This window comes from Nerophis lumbriciformis, linkage group LG26, assembly GCF_033978685.3.
Source record: "Nerophis lumbriciformis linkage group LG26, RoL_Nlum_v2.1, whole genome shotgun sequence".
Lineage (NCBI taxonomy): Eukaryota > Metazoa > Chordata > Actinopteri > Syngnathiformes > Syngnathidae > Nerophis > Nerophis lumbriciformis.
In genome coordinates, this window is record NC_084573.2 from 15,400,001 (window position 1) to 15,424,457 (window position 24,457).

At 41.2% G+C, this 24,457-nt stretch overlaps 1 protein-coding gene across 1 annotated transcript in view; it reads right to left on the reverse strand.

Moving 5' to 3' along the window:
* Positions 1-11,339, reverse strand: part of paplnb (papilin b, proteoglycan-like sulfated glycoprotein) — a 15,716-nt gene extending 4,377 nt beyond the window's left edge. The window contains exons 1-7 of the mRNA XM_072916127.1: positions 11,280-11,339; positions 10,990-11,099; positions 10,714-10,774; positions 6,946-7,048; positions 6,742-6,869; positions 4,698-5,015; positions 4,444-4,620 (exon numbers count right to left, since the gene is read on the reverse strand). Coding sequence (XP_072772228.1) covers positions 4,444-4,620; positions 4,698-5,015; positions 6,742-6,869; positions 6,946-7,048; positions 10,714-10,774; positions 10,990-11,099; positions 11,280-11,339 — 957 coding nt within the window. The remainder of the gene's footprint in view (positions 1-4,443; positions 4,621-4,697; positions 5,016-6,741; positions 6,870-6,945; positions 7,049-10,713; positions 10,775-10,989; positions 11,100-11,279) is intronic.
* Positions 11,340-24,457: the final 13,118 nt, after the last annotated feature.

Genomic DNA, 24,457 nt, shown 5'->3' on the forward strand with positions numbered 1-24,457 from the left:
AAGCCAAGTCTTCTTTAAAAACAGTTTGTTCTCCCCAATGCTAAATCCTGGACTTTATGGTCAATATGTGTATATTGACCATAAAATACTTTTCTCTTCTATATCATGTTAATACTTGTACTGCACTGCTGCTTTAAACCCTTGTAAACAATAGAGGCCCGAACTGGCTAATATTGTTAGCTATGCTACTGGTGACATCATCGCTCTAAAGGCTTGGGAATGTAATAACAGATTATATTACTAACTGGTCCATTGTCAAACACAGTAGGTACTGATTCAATTAAAGGTAGTTTTTCGGAAGATCATTCTTTATTTTTCCGAAGGACAGTGACACTATAGTCTTACATTAGAAGGAAAAGCTAGCTCCACAACAAATTGCTCTAACATTGCTAACGGATTATTCACACATTTCAAACCTACTGTTATTACATACAGTTTCATTGTCTCCTACTTTGCCATGAATAGTAGTCACTGAACCCGCCATTAAAAGTATGTTTTTTCAGAAAATCCGTCTTTTTGTGAAGGTCCGTGGTTGAAGCAGGGCTAATCTTTGCATACCCTTAAAGCAACTTCCTCACAGTGCCACAGTGCACATTGCCATGAATCATAAAAGTTCAAATTAAGGCACTGCTTACTTCAGATGAGGCTGAAATTTAGTGTAGTGACTTGCGCTGGTTAAAGTAAAACAAACAACAGAGCATTTACCTTCATTGGGTTTCATCGTTGACATGATGTTGTGGCACAGCCGGATTTACGTAAGTCTAAATTGGCTGAGTTACTCAAGGATGTTTGGTTAAATGTCTACTAGGGTACTAGTATAGTATCGCAGTACTAATGAATCAAAAACAGTACTATACTTTTTTTACAGGCATGACGGAGCGCCGTCGTCATGTCGTGACATTGCTGGTTTTATTGAGCAGAGGAGCATGTTCGGCAGCGCACAATCACGGAGTACTTACAAGTAAACACAGTGTGTGGACAGAAAAGGGAGAATAGACGCATTTTGGCTTAAAAACTAACAATAAAGTTGAAGCTATAACACAGGAACGCCCTCAGGAAGAGGTGATTTAAAATATGGCTAGCTAGCTAGCGGCTAATGTCCATCCGCAATCGGCAGTGTTTTAGCTACTTCTAAATCACTAATCCTTGTCTCCATGGCGACAAATAAAGTAAGTTTCTTACAAGTATCATCCCTGCAGGACAAGGAATAGCTAAACATGCTTCACTACACACCGTAGGAGGATACAATAGCTCATCGGCGTCACAATGTACACAAATGTTATGGGTGGATCTACACCTGACATCCACTGTAATGATACCAAGTACAAGAGCGTATCTAGTCGATACTACTATGATTACATCTATATTTTTTATCGTCGCAAAATCTTTTTTTTTTTAAATTCATATTATATTCATAAACTCCGGAAATACGTCCCCGGACACGTGAGAACTTAAATTACAACAAAAGAATAAGTGATTATTACATTTTAACAGAAGTGTAGATAGAACATGTTGAAACACAAAATAAGCAGATATTAACAGTAAATGAACAAGTAGATTGATAATCATTTTTTACATCTTGTCCTTCATAATTTTGACAAAATAATAAAATGATGAATGACAATATGTTACTGCATACGTCAGCAGACTAATTAAGAGCCTTTGTTTGCTTACTTACTACTAAAAGACAAGTTGCTAGTAGGCCTAGTGGTTAGAGTGTCCGCCCTGAGATCGGTAGGTCTTGATTTCAAACCCCGGCCGAGTCATACCAAAGACTATAAAAATGGGACCCATTACCTCTCTGCTTGGCACTCAGCATCAAGGGTTGGAATTGGGGGTTAAATCACCAAAAATGATTCCCGGGCGCGGCCACCGCTGCAGAGGACAAATTTCACCACACCTAGTGTGTGTGTGACAATCATTGGTACTTTAACTTTAACTTTGTCTAGTATGTTCACTCAGACACATTTTTTTACTCTTACTTTGGTCCCCCGAGGCAAAATAATTGCCCAGGCCTGATATACTAGTTACTATGGTAATCTAATTAGCTACTATGGTAATCTAAGTCACAGCAGCTCAGACGAGGCACCAAGCAGTGTGGGTGGGGAGCGTTTCCACAGAGTGTCAGCCTGAAATGCGGGTGTCAGGGACAGACACGGAAGGAGATTTTTTCAACAAAGTTCTAAAGCTTAGTGATATATCAGATGTATCAGATTGTAGGTGGAGTTTATTATTACCCTTCGCTTTCATATTTGGCTGTTTGTTTCATTTTTGTTGATTGTAAAATATGTCGATGGAAAGGGGGTGTGACGTTCATATGTTGTCAATATTCAGTGTTTTATCGTTCATAGATAATATTGTAAATCCCAAAATCTTTATTTTCATGTACATTCTGGGTGTCTCATTCAGTAAAAAAAATAAAAAATTCCATTCCGTTTTTTAAGACAGTCTGTCATAACTTTTGTAGAACTTTATCAGACATTATTGTGAGGTTTTGTATTAGTGTTGCTAAAAATTTGGACCCCCAAGGAAAAATAATTGCCCAGGCCTGATACTATGGTAATCTACGTCACAGCAGCTCAGACAAGGCACCAAGCAGTGTGGGTGGGGAGCGTTTCCACAGAGATTTTTACAACAAAGTTCTAAAGCTTAGTGATGTATCAGATATATCAGATTGCAGGTGGGCTTTTTTTACCCTTCACGTTCATATTTCACTGTGTTTGTTGCATTTTCTTGCGTTTTACTTTATTGTAAAATATGTCGATCGAGAGGGGGTGTGACATTCATATTTTGTCAATATTCAGTGTTTTATCGTTCATAGATAATATTGTAAATCCCACATTCTTTGTTTTCATGTACTTTCTGGGTGTCACATTCAGTAAAAAAAATGTAAAATTCCATTCCGTTTTTTCACGTGGTCTGTCATAACGTTTTTAGCATTCAGACACAAAGTATTTCAATGGTTGAAATCTGCGCTTTTGGGTGTTATAGGAGTTATTACGGTAATCTACGTCACAGCAGCTCAGACCAGGAACAAAGCAGAGTGGGCGAGGTTGGTTTTCAGAACAGCCAGCCCGAAACGCATGTGTCAGAAACAGATGCGGAAGCAAATTTTTACAGCAAATGTCTGCATAAAAATGATAATATATCATATTGTAGGTGTTTATTACACATTGCATTCATATTTTGCTGTTTGTTACATTTTTGTTGTGTTTTGCTTGATTGTAAACGATGTCTATGGAGGAGTTGATTTGAGAAGTAAAAGAGGAGTGAAGGTCACATGTTGTTAATATTCAGTGTTTTATCTTTCATAGTTAATATTGTAAATCCCACTTTCTTTATTTTGATGTACATTCTGGGTGTCCCATTCAGTAAAAAAATAAAAAATTCCATTCCTTTTTTTAAGGCTGTCTGTCATAACCTTTTTTAGCTTTCAATCAGACATTATTGTGAGGTTTTGTATTAGTGTTCCTATAAATAGATATACCGGGCTTCAGACACATTTTTTTACTCTAAATTTGGCCCCTGAGAAAAAATAATTGCCCAGGCCTGATATACTAGTTACTATAATAATCTAATTAGTTACTATGGTTATCTACGTCACAGCAGCTCAGACGAGGCACCAAGCAGTGTGGGTGGGGAGCGTTTCCACAGAGTGTTTCCAGGACAGACCCAGAAGGAGATTTTTACAACAAAGTTCTAAAGCTTACTGATATATCAGATATATCAGATTGTAGGTGGATTTTTTTACCCTTCGCGTTCATATTTCACTGTTTGTTGCTTTTCGCTTGATTGTAAAATATGTTGATGGGGAGGGGGTGTGACGTTCATATGTTGTCAATATTCAGTGTTTTATCGTTCATAGATAATATTGTATATCCCACATTCTTTATTTTCATGTACATTCTGGGTGTGTCATTCAGTAAAAAAAATGTAAAATTCCATTCCTTTTTTTAAGGCGGTCTGTCATAACGTTTTTAGCTTTTAGACATTAATGTGAGGTTTTGTATTAGTGTTCCTAAAAATAGATATACCGGCACCAGACACATTTTTTTCTCTAAGTTTGGTCCCCCGAGGCAAAATAATTTCCCAGGCCTGCATTAGGACCTATTTAGTGTTGCCAATCAAAGGTTGATTGGCAACACTAAATTGGCCCTAGTGTGTGAATGTGAGTGTGAATGTTGTCTGTCTATCTGTGTTGGCCCTGCGATAAGGTGGCGACTTGTCCAGGGTGTACACCGCCTTCCGTCCGATTGTAGCTGAGATAGGCTCCAGCGCCCCCCGCCACCCCGAAGGGAATAAGCCGTAGAAAATGGATGAATGGATGGGTATTATTATGATTATATTATTATCATTAGGGAGTTTAATCTTTCCCTGTCTTTAAAACCTAGTGACGCCTCTGTTTTTTAAATTATTTCCATAGTATTGAAATCCTATATTTACCAGTCCGTAGGTCGCAACATGCCAGGTGATGTGTGTGTGGCAGACTCTTCTCCTGCAGGTCTGGACCGAGGGAGGTTTTTGGAGGTTGATGCAGGCATCGTCAACCAAACGTTCCCCTCCTAGACCCTCACATATCACTTCTCTTGTCTGCTGGCCCTCTCCACAAGTCACTGAGCACTAAATCACGACACAGTCCATCATGATTTTTGCTTCAGGTATAGTTCACCAATGTATTGCATTTGAAAGATACACACCTGACCAAAGCTGGAGACGGTGTACTTGGCATCGCACGGGTGCATGTTGCACACCTGCTGGCACTGGGGCCTCAGCAGGCCCTGCGTGATACATTGCGTTTCATCTACCATACGGGGATTTGCCGGGTCCTGAAGCCAGCATTCCACTTTGCGATACTGCATTCCTCCGCCGCAGGTGGCGGAGCACTCAGCGTAGACGCCGGTTTTGTAAACGTATGATTGGGTCTCCCCCGGGTGGGGGCCGACGGCATCAGTGGCAGGGGAATGATCGAGATAAGTGTCGTCTTCCATGCCCAAAATCACTCCTTGGTTTACTTCCTGGAACAAATAATAGTCAAAGTGCTACTGTCTCTCTAGATCACAGGAAATCTCTGCTAAAAGAAATAATAAATTTAAAAAATCCTTTATATAGCACTATCAAACCATGTTCTAAATCTATTTCTGTTGCTGTAAAAATAAATGAACAAAAATAAAAACAACTACAAAACCCAAAACCAGTGAAGTTGGCACGTTGTGTAAATGGTAAATAAAAACAGAATACAATGATTTGCAAATCCTTTTCAACTTATATTCAATTGAATAGACTGCAAAGACAAGGTATTTAATGTTCCAACTGAGAAACTTCATTTTTGTTTGCAAATAATCATTAACTTAGAAAAAGTTGCAAACAAGTTGGCACAGGGGGGATTTTTACCACTGTGTTACATGGCCTTTCCTTTTAACAACACTCAGTAAATGTTTGGGAACTGAGGAGACCAATTTTTGACGCTTTTCACATGGAATTATTTCCCATTCTTGCTTAATGTACAGCTTAAATTGTTCAACAGTCCGGAGTCTCCGTTGTGGTATTTTAGGCTTCATGTTGTGCCACACATTTTCAATGGGAGACAGGTCTGGACTACAGGCAGGCCAGTCTAGTACCCGCACTCACGTGGCTTGGCATTGTCTTGCTGAAATAAGCAGGGGCGTCCATGAAAATTGCTTGGATGGCAACATATGTTGCTCCAAAATCTGTATGTATCTTTCAGCATTAATGGTGCCTTCACAGATGTGTAAGTTACCCATGCCTTGGGCATTAATACACCCCCATACCATCACAGATGCTGGCTTTTGAACTTTGCGCCTATAACAATCCGGATGGTTCTTTTCTTCTTTGGTCCGGAGGACACCACGTCCACAGTTTCCAAAAACAATTTGAAATGTGGACTCGTCATACCACAGAACACTTTTCCACTTTTCGCCAGTCCATCTTAGATGAGCTCAGGCCCAGCGAAGCCGGCTGCGTTTCTGGGTGTTGTTGATAAATGGCTTTGGCTTTGCATAGTAGAGTTTTAACCTGCATTTACATATTTAGCGACGAACTGTAGTTACTGACAGTGGTTTTCGGAAGTGTTCCTGAGCCCATATGGTGATATCCTTTACACACTGATGTCGCCTTTTGATGCAGTACCGCCTGAGGGATCGAAGGTTACGGGTATTCAATGTTGGTTTTCAGTCTTGCTGCTTATGTGCAGGGATTTCTCCAGATTCCCTTAATGACATTACGGACCGTAGATGGTGAAATCCCTAAATTCCTTGCAATAGCTGGTTGAGAAATGTTGTTCTTAAATAATTTGCTCATGCATTTGTTCACAAAGTGGTGACCCTCACCCCATCCTTGTTTGTGAATGACTGAGCATTTCATGGAAGCTGCTTGTTCCCAATTAACCTGTTCACCTGTGGGATGTTCCAAATAAGTGTTTGATGAGCATTCCTAAACTTTCTCAAGCTTTTGCCAGCTTTTTTGAAACATGTTGCAGGCATCAAATTCCAAATGAGCTAATATTTGCAAAAAATAACAACGTTTTCCAGTTCGAACGTTAACTATCTTGTCTTCAAAGTATATTCAATTGAATATAAGTTGAAAAGGATTTGCAAGTCATTGTAATCTGTTTTTATTTACCATTTACACAACGTGCCAACTTCACTGGTTTTGGGTTTTGTAATTTAGAGAAAACAACCCCGAATTCATAAGGTTTACATTAGATTATTACAATTGCCTCACCCTGCAGATGCCGTCCACACAGATGTCACTGCGTCCCAGATGGCACAGAGTTCCATCCTGTACTTTGGGCCAGTGACGGTAAACAATGTTCTCTTCTCGAGTGACACAGGTCAGTTCACACGGGTTGGCTGCGGAACAGAGCAGAACCCACCTAAACACGCCTGTGTCCAGTAATCACAAAGTTTGCAGTATTAGGTATCGTACCTGCGTAATATGGCACCCATGTGTGATGTCTGCCTTGGAAGTCCATTCGGTCAAATTGGGAGCATTGCTCCTCTCTAAAGTCCCTGGAGCCCACTGGACATTCCTGTCATAGGAAAAAAAAAGAAGTATTAATTTAGTAATTTTTTTTACATTCCTATAGTAGAAAACAGTTGTGTCTATTTAAATCCTTTTATTTATTTGAGGGAATCAATTTTAAAATTGTATTTTTATTATTATGGGCCTGCTGCAATGTAAGCGCCCATTGACTGCTACAGCAGTGAATGCTATACTAGCATGCTAACGTTTTATGCTAGCTTTTTTGTTACTTTCTATGTCTACACCAACAAATACTGCATTTTGGTACTTCTTCTTACCCAGTCATTAGCATTACAACGTTTCCAGCTAATATTACACTTTTTTTTGTCTAATTCCGCAGCCATACATCTTAGAGTCATATAACTTGGAATGTGACACATGTTAACTGTTAGCGTGCTAACATTAGCATGCTAACATCAAAGTGCTAACTTTTTTTGGGCAAACTTCACACTTTTTTGTCTAATTCCGCAGCCATGCACCTTAGAGTCATATAACTTGGAATGTGACACGTGTTAACTGTTAGCGTGCTAACGTTAGCATGCTAAAATCAAAGTGCTAACTTTTTTTTGGCAAATTTCACACTTTTTTTGTCTAATTCCGCAGCCATACACCTTAGAGTCATATAACTTGGAATGTGACACATGTTAACTGTTAGCGTGCTAACGTTAGCTTGCTAACATCAAAGTGCTAACTTTTTTGGGCAAATTTCACACTTTTTTTGTCTAATTCCGCAGCCATCCACCTTAGAGTCATATAACTTGGAATGTGACACATGTTTACTGTTAGCGTGCTAACGTTGGCATGCTAACATCAAAGTGCTAACTTTTTTTGGGCAAATTTCACACTTTTTTTGTCTAATTTCGCAGCCATACACCTTAGAGTCATATAACTTGGAATGTGACACATGTTAACTGTTAGCGTGCTAACTTTAGCATGCTAACATCAAAGTGCTAACTTTTTTTTGGCAAATTTCACACTTTTTTTGTCTAATTCCGCAGCCATACACCTTAGAGTCATATAACTTGGAATGTGACACATGTTAACTGTTAGCGTGCTAACGTTAGCATGCTAACATCAAAGTGCTAACTTTTTTTTGGCAAATTTTACACTTTTTTTGTCTAATTCCGCAGCCATACACCTTAGAGTCATATAGCTTGGTGTTTGAAACATGCTAACTTTAATAGTAGCATGCTAGCATGCTACTATTAAAATGCTAGCTTTTTGAGCTAATTTAGCAACCGTTTCCCCTAGAGTCATATAACTTGGTATGTGACATTTGTTAACTGCTCGCATGCTAATGTTAGCATGCTAACTTTTTGAGCTTGTTTTGCAACCATTTACCCCTGAGTCATATAACTTGGTACGTGACACGTGTTAACTGTTAGCAAGCTAACTTAAGCATGCTAAGTTTTTCAACTAATTTTACACTTTTCTGTCTAATTCCGCAGCCATATACCTTACGTGACACTTTTGTTACATGCTAACTTTTTTCCTCTATTTACACAGCTATACACCTTACAGTCATATAACTTGGTATGTGACACATGCTAACCGATAGCATGCTAATGTTAGCTTGCGAGCATGCTAAAATTAGCATACTAACTTTTTGAGCTTGTTTTGCAACCATTTACCCCTGAGTCATATTACTTGGTACGTGACACTTGTTAACTGCTAGCAAGCTAACTTAAGCATGCTAAGTTTTTCAACTAATTTTACACTTTTCTGTCTAATTCCGCAGCCATACACCTTATAGACATATAGCTTGGTGTTTGAAAAATGTACTGTATGCATGTTTCCTTTAGCATGCTAGCATGCTAGCATTCTACTATTAAAATGCTAGCTTTTTGAGCTAATTTAGCAACCGTTTCCCCTAGAGTCATATAACTTGGTATGTGACATTTGTTAACTGCTCGCATGCTAATGTTAGCATGCTAGCATACTAACATTATCATGCTGACTTTTTCCCTCTATTTACACAGCCATACACCTTACAGTCATATAACGTGGTATGTGACACATGCTAACTGATAGCATGCTAATGTTAGCTTGCGAGCATGCTAAATTTAGCATGCTAACTCTTTGAGCTTGTTTTGCAACCATTTACCCATTAGTCATATAACTTTGTACGTGACACTTGTTAACTGCTAGCAAGCTAACTTAAGCATGCAAAGTTTTTCAACTAATTTTACACGTTTCTGTCTAATTCCGCAGCCATACACCTTACAGACATATAGCTTGGTGTTTGAAACATGCTAACTGTATGCATGTTTCCATTAGCATGCTACTATTAAAGTGCTAGCTTTTTGAGCTAATTTAGCAACCGTTTCCCCTAGAGTCATATAACTTGGAATGTGACATTTGTTTACTGCTCACATGCTAATGTTAGCATGCTAGCATGCTAACTTTTTTCCTCTATTTACACAGCCATACACCTTACAGTCATATAACGTGGTATGTGACACATGCTAACTGATAGCATGCTAATGTTAGCTTGCGAGCATGCTAAATTTAGCATGATAACTCTTTGAGCTTGTTTTGCAACCATTTACCCCTTAGTCATACAACTTGGTACGTGACACTTGTTAACTGCTAGCAAGCTAACTTAAGTATGCTAAGTTTTTCAACTAATTTTACACTTTTTTGTCTAATTCCGCAGCCATACACCTTACAGACATATAGCTTGGTGTTTGAATCATGCTAACTGTGTAAAGTTAAAGTACCAATGATTGTCACACTCACACTAGGTGTGGCGAAATTATTCTCTGCATTTGACCCATCACCCTTGGTCACCCCCTGGGAGGTGAGGGGAGCAGTGGGCAGCAATGGTGGTATGCATGTTTCCATTAGCACGCTGGCATGCTAACATTAAAGTTCTAAATTTTTGAGCTAATTTTGCAACTGTTTCTCCTAGAGTCATATAATTTGGTATGTGACACTTGTTAACTGCTAGCATGCTAATGTCAACATGCTGACATTAACATTGACATGCTAACTTTTTTGCTAACTTTATGGTTTTTTTTCCTCTAATTACACAGCCATACACCTTACAGTCATATAACTTGGTATGTGACACATGCTAACTGATAGCATGCTAATATTAGCTTGCTTGTTACCATGAATTGATTAACGTGGACCCCGACTTAAACAAGTTGAAAAACTTATTCGGGTGTTACCATTTAGTGGTCAATTGTACGGAATATGTACTGTACTGTGCAATCTACTCATAAAAGTTTCAATCAACCAATCAATAGCATGCTAAAATCAGCATACTAACTTTTTGAGCTAGTTTTGCAACCGTTTACCCCAGAGTCATATAATTTGGTACGTGACACTTGTTAACTGTTAGCATGCTAACTTAAGCATGCTAACTTTTTCATCTAATTTTACACTTTTGTATTTATATATTTCCGCAGCCATACACCTTACAGCCGTGTTACTGGAAATGTGAGACATGCTAACTGTTAGCATGCCATCGAAGTGTTAGCATTTTAATGTGCGCATGCTAACATTTTAGGCTGGCTCTGTAGCTCGTTTTGTACAGTTACACCTAAAACTCACAAATTCTGACACTCGGCACCATCTTAAAAGCACGGCGGCTTCCGGCGACCCCCGGCCAGAGGTCCAGGGCACAGATAGTTATATGTACACGTATATATAATATATCATATTTACATTTGTATTACAGATCTGAAAGGACTTGGATGATCCAACACAGTCATGACCCCCATCTGTCCTAAAAAAGAGAGACAAGGCAAGCAAACATTATTGAAATTAGGCGCAGCATAATGTTAAGTACAATATTAAGAATATTATACACAAAATAGCATTTGGTCAACAATGGGGTCTTAAAAATGTGAGTATAGTTTTAAGGCTCACCCTTCCACACTTTGAAAACTCCTGCATGTGATTGTTATTTCATACAAAGAAAAATACAAAGTCTGTTCTTACCTTGATGTAATGCATTTCCTGGTTCTCATCGCCACACCCGTGCCACAAGAGCGGCTACAGGGGCCAAAGGGGCCAAATTCCCCCCAGCGGTCGTACAAGGGCTGTGTCTGCTGCAAGTGCAAGGGCATCAAAGTCACTTAGTCAGCCTACACAGTAATGTTCACACTCGAGTGCCACATTCTTCTACCACAAGATAGTCCCCATATGCTGCACATAAATCAGTATTATAGAACATACTGTACTGAAAGTCGAGAGCACCCTAAGGAAACATTGCCAGATGTGAGACTCACAGTCAAGACGGTCGGTATTGCCAGAAACTGTAGGAGCGCCAGGACTTTCAGCTTGTCCATTTCTATCGCCAACTGCAGAAACTATGGCAAGGATAGGAATGAAATACTACTGCAAACATTACAATCTTTTATCAATGTATCACATTTCTGAAGTACCGGTATCTCCAGGTTCAGTCATTAAAATTGAAAAAAGTAGCTAGAGGACAACAATAGGAATACAATTTAGACAGATCTATACAGGACCTTTAGGTTAATAGTAACACAGTTAGAAGAGTGTGGCGTTGAAAGCCTTGACCTAGTCTCTCAGTCTTTTGTTCATTTTCATTTTCTATAAGTATGCCAATACTGTGTGATATAAGTCATACCTTTTCAAGAAGAATGCCGAGGAAATATGTTCAGTCCCGGTGTTGGTCGAAGGAGTACTGCTACACACTGACATGCAGTGTTCTCTGCACACACTCTGTTAGTACAGCACAGCCAATGAGGCGTCAGAGTTCAGCCATACATTAGAACACTGCCTCTTTCTATACTCCTGAGAACCGACGTCCTCTGCGGTGGACTTTTTTTTCATTTTATTTTTTGCAGAGTTACACATTTCTGGAAAGAAATACAGCCCCATACCATCACATATGCTGGCTTTTCAACTTTGCGCCTATAGAAATCCGTATGGTTCTTTTCCTCTTTGTTCCGGAGGACACGACGTCCACAGTTTCCAAACACGATTTGAAATGTGGACTCGTCAGACCACTGAACACTTTTCCACTTTGCATCAGTCCATCTTAGATGAGCTCAAACCCAGCGAAGCCGGCGGCGTTTTTGGGTGTTGTTGATAAATGGCTTTGGCTTTGCATAGTAGAGTTTTAACTTGCACTTACAGATGTAGCGACCAACTGTAGTTACTGGCAGTAATGCTGCACATTGACATCCAGTGTTCTCTACACACATTCTGCGTCAGAGTTCAGTTATACATTGGAACACTGCCTCTTTCTATATTCCTGAGAACCTACTGTACGTCCTCTGCAGTGGACTTTTTTTTTTTTTTGTGCAAAGTTACACATTTCTGGAAAGAAAACAGCACAAAATGTCCACTGCAGATGATGCTGGTTATTAGCAGGATATGGTCCATTCCACTCTTGTGCAACCTTAAGGTGGACTATACACACTTACTCTAGGTACAAAACCCAAAACCAGTGAAGTTGGCACGTTGTGTAAATGGTAAATAAAAACTGAAAATGCAATGATTTGCAAATCCTTTTCAACTTATATTCAATTGAATAGACTGCAAAGACAAGATATTTAATGTCCCAACTGAGAGACTTAATTTTCTCGGTAAATAATCATTGACTTAGAATTTAATGGCAGAGGAGGCTGGGGCCGTACTCTGGCTCCCACGCACACTGGGAGTCGAATATATTGTACATACAAATTCACAAATACTCACATATATACATACCAGTGACGTGCGGTGAGGTTCATGACTGGTGAGGCACTGACTTCATCACAGTCAGATTTACAAACATATGAACCCTAAAGAGTATCTTATTCACCATTTGATTGGCAGCAGTTAACGGGTTATGTTTAAAAGCTCATACCAGCATTCTTCCCTGCTTGGCACTCAGCATCAAGGGTTGGAATTGGGGGTTAAATCACCAAAAATTATTCCCGGGCGCGGCGCCGCTGCTGCCCACTGCTCCCCTCACCTCCCAGGGGGTGATCAAGTGTCAGGACTTGATCTTTGGAGTTTGCTTTTCCGGGATGCAACGGAAAGTTGGCACGGGCGAGACGGGAACCAAGGTACATGATTTATTTATTAAAAAAAGATCAAACAAAAAGCGCGCACAATGGCGGAGAATAAGCTATGAAACCAAAAGACTATAGCAAAAAAGTACAAATGAAAAGCACGCACAGTGGCGGAAACTATGAACAATTAAACAAAACATTAACTGTGGCTTGAGAAACAAAAACTTACTTGGCATGGAACCGGCATGAAAAAGGAGCAGCAAGGATCATAAGGGTGTGCAGAAGCATATATGGGGTGCGAGGTCGTCAGGCCGAACAACAGAAAATGAATTAACTTAAATACTTATGGACATGATTAACAACAGGTGCGTGACTCAAAACAGGTGCGTGACATGACAGGTGAAACTAATGGGTAACTATGGTGACAAAACAAAACTGCACAAAAAGTCCAAAAATAAAGCCTGATCACACAGACATGACAGAGCCCCTCCCTTAAGGACAGATACCAGATGTCCAAAAAAAACCAAAGATCAATAGTCATGGGAGGGCGGGAGGGGGACATGGCGATGGGTCGCCAGCCCAAGTGGCCCCGAATCCACCGAGGCAAAGTCAAGTGGCGGCGGCGAGTGGAACGCCGCTGCAGCAGGCGAGGAGGGCGCCCAGGGATTGGCCACATTCGTGGCCGACTGGGAGGTGGGCACACTTGGCGTGGCGGACGACCAGGTAGCGGCCATATCCGTGGCCGACGAGGAGACAGGCGCGTCGTCAACTTGGCAGGCGTGGCAGCTCGGCCTGGCAAGTCAGGCGGCGAAGCTTGGCGTGGCGCGTCCGGCGGCGAAGCTCGGCGTGGGTCTTGGTCTTGGTCTAGGCGTGGGTCTTGGTCTTGGTTTTGGTCTTGGCATGGCGGGTCTTGGTCTTGGTCTAGGCGTGGGTCTTGGTCTTGGTCTTGGTCTTGGCATGGCGGGTCTTGGCATGGCGGGTCTTGGTCTTGGTCTTGGCATGACGGGTCTTGGTCTTGGTCTTGGCATGGCGGGTCTTGGTCTTGGTCTTGGCATGGCGGGTCTTGGTCTTGGCATGGCGGGTCTTGGTCTTGGTCTTGGCATGGCGGGTCTTGGTCTTGGTCTTGGCATGGCGGGTCTTGGTCTTGGTCTTGGCATGGCGTGTCTTGGTCTTGGTGTGGGTCTTGGTCTTGGTGTGGGTCTTGGTCTTGGTGTGGGTCTTGGTCTTGGTCTTGGTGTGGGTCTTGGTCTTGGTCTTGGTATGGCGGGTCTTGGTCTTGGCCTTGGCATGGCGGGTCTTGGTCTTGGCGTGGAGGGTCTTGGTCTTGGACTTGTGGAGCTGGTACCGTAGCTTGGCGTCGTGGAGCTGGTACCGGAGCTTGGCGTCGTGGAGCTGGTACCGGAGCTTGGCGTCGTTGAGCTGGTACCGGAGCTTGGCGTCGTGGAGCTGGTACCGGAGCTTGGCGTCGTGGAGCTGGTACCGGAGCTTGGCGTCGTGGAGCTGGTACCGGAGCTTGGCGTCGTGGAGCTGGTACCGGAGCTTGGCGTCGTGGAGCTACTGGTGCAGGTGGAGGTGGTCTGGCTGGGGGTTGCGGCTTGGCAGGTCGGAAGACTGGTGAGGGCGGTCGTGCTGGAGGCTGTGGCTTGACAGGTCGGTAGACTGGTGGTGGCGGCCGTGAGGGAGGCTGTGGCTTGGCATGGTGATGCCGAGCCACCCCACCAACACAGCTCCCGACCCCAGCCCCCCCCTCAAGGGGAAGATACCAGACGCGCTCCCTGCGGTCTGGAACTCTCTGTAGGGGTGGGCGGAGGAGGGCAGAAACTTCCCCATTAAATTGTCCAAATTGTCTTTCTTGGGCCTGGGATTGAGTGGGTGAAAAAAAATTGTTTTGTGTCTTGGGTGTGGCTTGAGTCCTGGGGAGCGGGGAATCAAAAGAAAAAGAATTCAGAAAAAAAAAATCATGGTTTTTGACGTCATCCGGGCGAAGCCGGCTGGCTGCTGCTTGCTTCCGCCCGGAGAGGGAGAGGCTTGTGGGAGTGGCGTGTCCTGCTGGCTCGCGGAAGTTCTACCTGACGTCCTTCGTCTGGAGCGGCGCTTCCGCGGCTGAGGTGACGCTGTGTCGTCCTGGGACCAAATGAAGTTTCTGTACTCCACGGAGGAGTAGCGCAGAGTTTCATCCTCCATCGCGCACAGGACCGCCCAAGAAGCCTCGTCCACAATGTCCAACTCGGCCAACTTAGGTGTGGAAAAGCGGGTCTGCTGACGACCTACTGTCAGGACTTGATCTTTGGAGTTTGCTTTTCCGGGATGCAACGGAAAGTTGGCACGGGCGAGACGGGAACCAAGGTACATGATTTATTTATTAAAAAAAGATCAAACAAAAAGCGCGCACAATGGCGGAGAATAAGCTATGAAACCAAAAGACTATAGCAAAAAAGTACAAATGAAAAGCACGCACAGTGGCGGAAACTATGAACAATTAAACAAAACATTAACTGTGGCTTGAGAAACAAAAACTTACTTGGCATGGAACCGGCATGAAAAAGGAGCAGCAAGGATCATAAGGGTGTGCAGAAGCATATATGGGGTGCGAGGTCGTCAGGCCGAACAACAGAAAATGAATTAACTTAAATACTTATGGACATGATTAACAACAGGTGCGTGACTCAAAACAGGTGCGTGACATGACAGGTGAAACTAATGGGTAACTATGGTGACAAAACAAAACTGCACAAAAAGTCCAAAAATAAAGCCTGATCACACAGACATGACATCAAGGGGATGGGTCAAATGCAGAGGACAAATTTCACCACACCTAGTGTGTGTGTGACAATCATTGGTACTTTAACTTAACTTTAACTTTACACATACAAACTGTAGCACACAAAAAAGCACATTTAATAAAAAAAACCTTATTATGGTCTTACCTTTACTTATTAGTGCGGGAACAGTGGTGTTCGTGTTGGAGGAGTTGTGAATGAATGAAATATGAAATCCGTGCTGCAGTCTGCAGGTGTACCTAATGTTGTGTCCCTGCAGTCGTTCACGGCTCCTCCGGCGCGAGCATTGTTGTTTTTGCACTTTTTGGCTTCTTGTCAAGTGACTTTTTTTGGGTGGATTCGGTCTTGCACGTGGAGGGTTTGGGTGTGGGCTTTGGTTGGTGTGGCGCTCCCGTCGGGGGGTGCAGTCTGCGGCGGGGGTGCATTAACCGGCACCAGGAGGCGGGATTACTGCGAGCCTCACACAGTGCGTCTTCGCAGCAGTTTTATGATTGCTCAGCACAAGAAATACTTTACACACATACAGTTGTTGACAAAATACACTGTACATTATATACCTCAGCTAACTAAACTATGGAAATGTATAATATAGTTCATATAGCAATACGGTCTCACTGCACAGCAGGCCAGCAGTTAGCCGAGTCCGCAATCCATGTTGAGGCACAACTGAGTGACGTGCCTCAACTGGCTGCTGACTCACCGCACCGTCTCTTCTCAGTATTTGAACGGCAAATGTGAAAATTCAGCGACTTTGAATAAAAATAATCTAAAACTGGTGAAGTTAAATGGAAAATAACTTTATAGTATAATCGCTGAATACATATAACAATTTAATAATTTTTTTTTCTTTTTACATTTTTTTTCTTTCCAATATGGCAGGTGAGGCCCCGCCTCACCTGCCTCCAGTGACCGCACGTCACTGATACATAGGTACTAACGCTCCCACATACATACACAAATACAGTACATATTTAAATAAATAAATGGGTTGTACTTGTATAGCGCTTTTCTACCTTCAAGGTACTCAAAGCGCTTTGACACTACTTCCACATTTACCCATTCACACACACATTCACACACTGATGGAGGGAGCTGCCATGCAAGGCGCTAACCAGCACCCATCAGGAGCAAGGGTGAAGTGTCTTGCTCAGGACACAACGGACATGACGAGGTTGGTACTAGGTGGGGATTGAACCAGGGACCCTCGGGTTGCGCACGGCCACTCTTCCACTGCGCCATGCCGTCACTCAAAGTTCGTACATCCACACGCACATTCATTATACAAACATACACATACACATACTGTACATATACATTCACTGTACAAACATACATATACACATTCTGTACATATACAAGTACATATGCATACGTACACTCATGCACATAATCACGTTTCATCAAACATATATTAACATTGTTGCCCTAAGATAAACTGGGTATAACACATGGCACAATGACAAATATTGTTACTATAACAATCTACAAGGTTAATACAGTTTGCTTCTCTTTCTCCCCCTCCATTTTTCTGCATCCTTTGTATCTCAAGTTATCATTACGTATATGTATTGTTGCATTTGAACAACTGTATTGTTGATAATAGAGGTAAATTATTGGTATTGTTCATTATCAATAGCGCTATTTCTATTGGTATTTGTATTGCTCCATCTGTAGTGTAATAATGCTCATTGTCATATGTGTATTATTTTTTATTTTCGCTAACTGCTTATTTGCTATTACTTTTACCATCATATTTGTACATGTCGTATTTGCTGATGTTGCTCTATTGTTGTTGTTGTGTTTGCAGTTGTTGTTTTTGTCTTTCTGTCTAATCCCCCTCTTTTCCCCACAATTTCCCCCTCTGTCTTCTTTTTTTCTCTTTCTATCCCCTCCTGCTCCGGCCCGGCTGCACCAAATGATAATATAAATACATTTAATAAAGTCAAATACAAATAAGGCAACAAGAGAAGTATCCTACACTTCTCTTTTGTACAGTAAATCTGAACATCCGAATATGGGCATCTACATCTGCTATATGATTTGCCTGAGAAGCTGGAGAGGACAAAAAAAAAAAAAAGAATTTAATGGCAGCAACACATTGCAAAAAAGTTGGCACAGGAGCATTTTTACCACTGTATTACATGGCCTTTCCTTTTAACAACACTCAGTAACCGTTTGGGAACTGAGGAGACCAATTTTTGAAACTTTTCAGGTGGAATTCTTTCCCATTCTTGCTTGATGTACAGCTTAAGTTGTTCAACAGTCCGGGGTCTCCGTTGTGGTATTTTAGGCTTCATATTGCGCCACACATTTTCAATGGGAGACAGGTCTGGACTACAGGCAGGCCAGTCTAGTACCCACACTCTTTTACTATGAAGCAACACTGTTGTAACACGTGGCTTGGCATTGTCTTGCTGAAATAAGCAGGGGCGTCCATGATAACGTTACTTGGATGGCAAAATATGTTGCTCCAAAACCTGTATGTACCTTTCAGCATTAATGGTGCCTTCACAGATGTGTAACTTACCCATGACTTGGGCACTAATACTTATTACGCTTACATGCAGTGATTTCTCCAGATTTTCTGAACCTTTTGATGGTATTACGGAACATAGATGGTGAAATCCCTTAATTCCTTGCAATAGCTCGTTGAGAAATGTCGTTCTTAAACTGTTGGAAAATTTGCTCAGGCATTTGTTCACAAAGTGGTGACCCTCGCCCCATCCTTGTTTGTGAATGACTGAGCATTTCATGGAAGCTGCTTTTAGACCCAATCATGGCACTCACCTGTTCCCAATTAACCTGTTCACCTGTGGGATGTTCCAAATAAGTGTTTGATGAGCATTCCTCAACGTTCTCAGTCTTGTTTGCCACTTGTGCCAGCTTTTTTGAAACATGTTGCAGGCATCAAATTCCAAATGCGCTATTATTTGCAAATAATAACACAGTTTACCAGTTTGAACGTTAAATATCTTGTCTTTGCAGTCTATTCAATTGAATATAAGTTGAAAAGGATTTGCAAATCATTGTATTCTGTTTTTATTTACCATTTACACAACGTGCCAACTTCACTGGCTTCGGGTTTTGTATATCTACATGCTGCCGCTAGGTGACATTATACGCAAATACGGTGTTAGCTTTCACTGTTATGCTGATGACACCCAACTCTACATGCCCCTAAAGCTGACCAACACGCCAGATTGTAGTCACCCGGAGGCGTGTCTTAATGAAATTAAACAATGGATGTTCAGCAACGTTTTGCTTCCTAATCAGCTAATCCTGATTATCGGTCCTGCTAGACACTGACACCTATTTAATAAAACCACCTTAACATGTGACAACCAAACAATTACACAAGGTGACTCGGTATTATCTTCGACCCAACTCTCTCGTTTGAGTCACACATTAAGAGTGTTACTAAAACGGCCTTCTTTCATCTCCGTAATATCGATAAAATTTGTTCCATTTTGAGATCGTTATTCATGCGTTCGTTACATATCGTCTCGATTACTGTGACGTATTATTTTCAGGTCTCCCTATGTCTAACATTAAAAGATGACAGTTGGTACAAAATGCGGCTGCTAGACTTTTAACCAGAACAAGAAAGTTTGATCGTATTACGCCCATACTGTATATACCTTTATAAACATATATACCTATATATATATATATATATATATATATATATATATATATATATATATATATATATATATATATATATATATATATATATATATGTATATATATATATATATATATATATATATATATATATATATATATATATATATATATATATATATATATATATATATATACGTACGTACGTATAATTACGTACGTGACATGCACATAGCGGCACGCACGTACGGGCAAGCGTTTAAATGTTTGGAAGCCGCAGCTGCGTACTAACGGTACCGCGTCTGCGTATCCAACTCAAAGTCCTCCTGGTAAGAGTCTCTGTTGTCCCAGTTCTCCACAGGCCAATGGTAAAGCTTGACTGTCATCTTTCGGGAATGTAAACAATGAAACACCGGCTGTGTTTGTGTTGCTGCAGCCGGCCGCAATACACCGCTTCCCACCTATAGCTTTCTTCTTTGCTGTCTCCATTGTTCATTGAACACATTGCAAAAGATTCACCAACACAGATGTCCAGAATACTGTGGAATTTTGCGATGAAAACAGATAACTTAATAGCTGGCCACCATGCTGTCCCAAAATGTCCTCTACAATCCGTGACGTCACGCGTAGGCGTCATCATACCGAAACGTTTTCAGCAGGATATTTCGCCGCAAAATTTAAAATTGCACTTTAGTAAGCTAACCCGGCCGTATTGGCATGTGTTGCAATGTTAAGATTTCATCATTTATATATAAACTATCAGCCTGCGTGGTCGGTAGTAGTGGGTTTCAGTAGGCCTTTAAGATGCAACTTTAAGGTTTTACTACTTACGTATAAAATACTAAACGGTTTAGTTCTATCTTATCTTGCTGATAATATTGTAGCATATGTCTCGGCCAGAAATCTGCATTCAAAGAACTCCGGCTTATTAGTGATTCCCAGAGCCCAAAAACAGTCTGCGGGCTATAGAGCGTTTTCTATTCAGGCTCCAGTACTCTGTAATGCTCTACCGGTAACAGTTAGAGATGCTACCTCAGTAGAAGCATTTAAGTCCCATCTTAAAACTCATTTGTATACTGTAGCCTTTAAATAGACCCCCCTTTTTACACCAGTTGATCTGCCGTCTCTCATCTAATTTAGACGTTCGGATTATGAGTCATTCTTTATCTAAACGGGAATACATGAAAAATGTATCAGTCAGCATCCCAGTGAGAGCAGACATTGTACAGTAACTGATGTACAGTATGTACTCACATAAATTAAATACCGAATCCGTTCATTTCATACCAAAATGTCAATCCAAAATGATAAATAACAATACCTGAACATGTATGTTTTTAATGACTTAATGCATTTGTGGAAAATCCTATAGCTTTCTCTATGTATCAACTAAAAATGCATGCTTGTAGACAACTTATCTAACTAGTCTTCCTTTAAATTGTTTATGATACTGTATATTCACATTCAGTGGAGGTTCTAGCTATGGGCCACATGGACAATTCCCCCATTGCGGCATTCTTTATGGCAGGGATATTCAACTAAGTTGTTTTTGAGGGCCAAGTTTCCAGAAAGCTAAGGACCGGGGGGATTGGTCTTCTCCCTTCACTATTAGTCTCATTTTGTATATTCTGGAGAACCTCTGCTGTAGACACTCGATTTTGGTCTATTTATTTTGTCAGAGTTACGGGAACACTCTGCTGGTTTTAAAGACCTCATGTCATATCTAGTCAAAGATCATTTCTATGACAGCACAGTAGTGTTTTTAAGAATCTGATGTAAAACTAGATGAAGCAATTCCTGAAGGATTTGCGTGTGAATGCTCCAATGCTGAAGTTGAACTGAAATCCTGGAATTTTTTTTAGAATTGTTGAAGTAGAGCACACAATTCCCAAACAGGCTGAATATTTGGAAGTCGGAACAGTTTGAATCAGTTGAAAAATGTGGGAGTTGTGGAACTTTGAAGAATGTCCCATTGTTTTCAATGTGAATTTCCCCAAAATGTGGCAATTTTATTTGGTACATGTTGTAATGACAAGTGTGACCAGTAGATGGCAGTCACACATAAGCGATATGTGTAGACTGCACTATGACTCAAGTAAACAACACTAAAACTTTAAACGTTCCATTGAGAATATATAACATTACACACGGCGCTCAAATATCCATCAAAATGTTTTAGTACGACCTTGGTAAGCTATGATGCCGCAACGCTTGATGAATTGTCGGTGCATTAAACATACGAGTATTATTATGGTGTGTGTATAAGGACCGCAAAATGGCACCTATTAGCAGACATATTATCTGGCGTTTTGTTTTGCAATATTATGCAAAAACAACTTTTCCTAACTTCTGGTACCTGCTGATCTGTATTTGGGATCTGCATAAGTCCTGAAAATGTACGCGTGCCCGCCATTGTAGTGCGTGGCGACACCGTAGTCGATGAGCTTCTTCTTTTTCTCTATCTTCTTGCGTAAAAACTGTAGTGAGTTAACATAATTTACCCACGGAACTTTAGTTATTAGAGTTTCGGTCGGAAGTTTTTTCACGGGACACATTTCCGGCGTTGTTGTTGCACTAATGAGCCACGGATGAGGAGATGCTGCTCCGTTATTGATTGAAGTAAAGTCTGAATGTCATTAACCTCTTAAGGCCCAAGCTGTTTGTTTACATGTTTTTTTTTTATTTCCCTTTGCTATTTGGGCTTCTTGGACCCTAATTAGAATAAAAACTAAGAATCATCTTTTCATATCATGTACTTAGTCCATAAGTACACAAACGTGTACTTCATGTTTAGTGACATGCTAATTCTTATTTTTACACTTTTTTTCCCCTCCAAATTCCATTGTATGATATATTCTTCTGACACCACCAGATGGCAGTATTAGTGTCCACATAAGCGGCCATGAGACCCCAATTCAGTAGTGTACACACTTTTGCAAACAAGAGCTAAAAGGTGCTGTCCAAGCACTTGGGAGTAGATTTTCCTCCACGCTGCCCCTGAGCTAAAATTAGTTTGATGCTTTTTGTTGCGTAAAGAACCTTCACAAAAAGTGCATTTGAGATCCTAATATTATACTTGATGAATTGCAAAAGGATACGCAGAACAATCCACGAATGAGTGCTCTACAGTCTAACACCTAGGTGTCAAAGTCAAGGCCCGCCGGCCAGATCTGGGCCGTGAATTAATTATCTACGGCCCCGGGATGATATTTGATTAGTATTAGAGCCGGCCCGCAACATCAGTGTTGGCGCTAGGAATGTTCAAAATGGGGTCATAATCAAGTCATAAAAATGGGGTCCCACAATAAATTTTTGGGGTCCCACTTTTTTGTAAGCGTTTTGAAAACAAATGATCAATGTATGCATTCTCCTGTTTTATCTCACATTCCATATTGTGTTTTGCAAAAAGGTTGTCATAAACGTCACTGTGGAGGGGGGCGTGGCCTGCGGGCCTGCAGCGGAACGGGGTGTGCCAGGACCGGCCTTGAAGTCAGCGACAGGTGCGTGACTGGCCCACCTGGGCCTTGTTATCTAATCACATGTCGCTCTGTATAAGCAGCAACCCGGGAGGAGAGACGTGGTCGGAGTTGGAGGTGCTGCTGAGAGACAGACGCAGAAAAGACACTTTGCTGAAAAGCAAAAGACTTTGCACCATTGGATGAAAATAAAACAGTGTTATACCCAGAATAACGGGCTCTCCTGGCAGTGTGTGGTGGTCTGAAGAACCCACTAGAGGGCAACCTCTACAGTCACTTAATTCATTAAAAAAATATATACAAAAGAAAACAACATTTTAATGCATATGTAAATGTATTCAGTTATAAACATTCATTCACTTTCTTCTTTCCTTCATGGATCTAAACTTTACCGCTGCCGGTATTTTTTTCTATATTTTTATTGTAATATTTTCAGAATGTGTTTGTTCTATTTTTGGCCAAATAAGACAAAGAAAAGAACCTGAAGTTGTCCTTATGTTTAAGTTATCATGCCATGATTTTACCACCACGGCCCGCGTATGAGTAGATTTTCCTCCATGCGGCCCTTGAGCTAAAATGAGTTTGACACCCCTGCATAACATATTGACCCTGATATAAGACGGTATTATTTCGATTCCGTTCTTTTCTTCCCGTCACTCACACGCACCAGTCACCGGGAGAAATGCTGCTGCAGCACAATAAAAACAAAGTCTCTCCAAAGTTGTGATGTAAATTTGAAGATAATAGTGATCAATGAAATAGTCTACCAGTGTAAAAGATTGTGTAATGGCAGCCGTCACAACACATTGCCTGCTTTAGAGTCGGGGTGTCAAACTCATTTTAGCGTGGAGGAAAATCTATTCCCAAGTGGGCCGTGATGGTAAAATCATGGCATGATAACTTATAAATAAAGACAACTCCGGTTTGTTTTACTTTGGCCAAAAATAGAACAAACACATTCTGAAAATATTACAATAAAAATATAGAAAAAAATACCGGCAGCGGTAAAATTTAGATCCATGAAGGAAAGAAGAAAGTGAATGAATGTTTATAACTGAATACATTTACATATGCATAAAAATGTGTTTTCCTTTGTATAATTTTTTTTTATGAATTAAGTAACGTTTATGTCAACCTTTTCGCCCAAACACAATATCGAATGTGAGATACAGTATAACAGGATAATGCATACATTTATCATTTGTTTTCAAAACGCTTACAAAAAAGTGGGACAGCAAAAATTGACTGTGGGACTCCATTTTTATGACTTGATGGGGTCCCTGGGACACCATCCATCCATCCATCTTCTTCCGCTTATTCGAGGTCGGGTTGCGGGGGCAGCAGCCTAAGCAGGGAAGCCCAGACTCCCCTCTCCCCAGCAACTTCGTCCAGCTCTTCCCGGGGGATCCCGAGGCGTTCCCAGGCCATCCGGGAGACATAGTCTTCCCAACGTGTCCTGGGTCTTCCCCGTGGCCTCCTACCGGTTGGACATGCCCTAAACACATCCCGAGGGAGGCGTTCGGGTGGCATCCTGACCAGATGCCTGAACCACCTCATC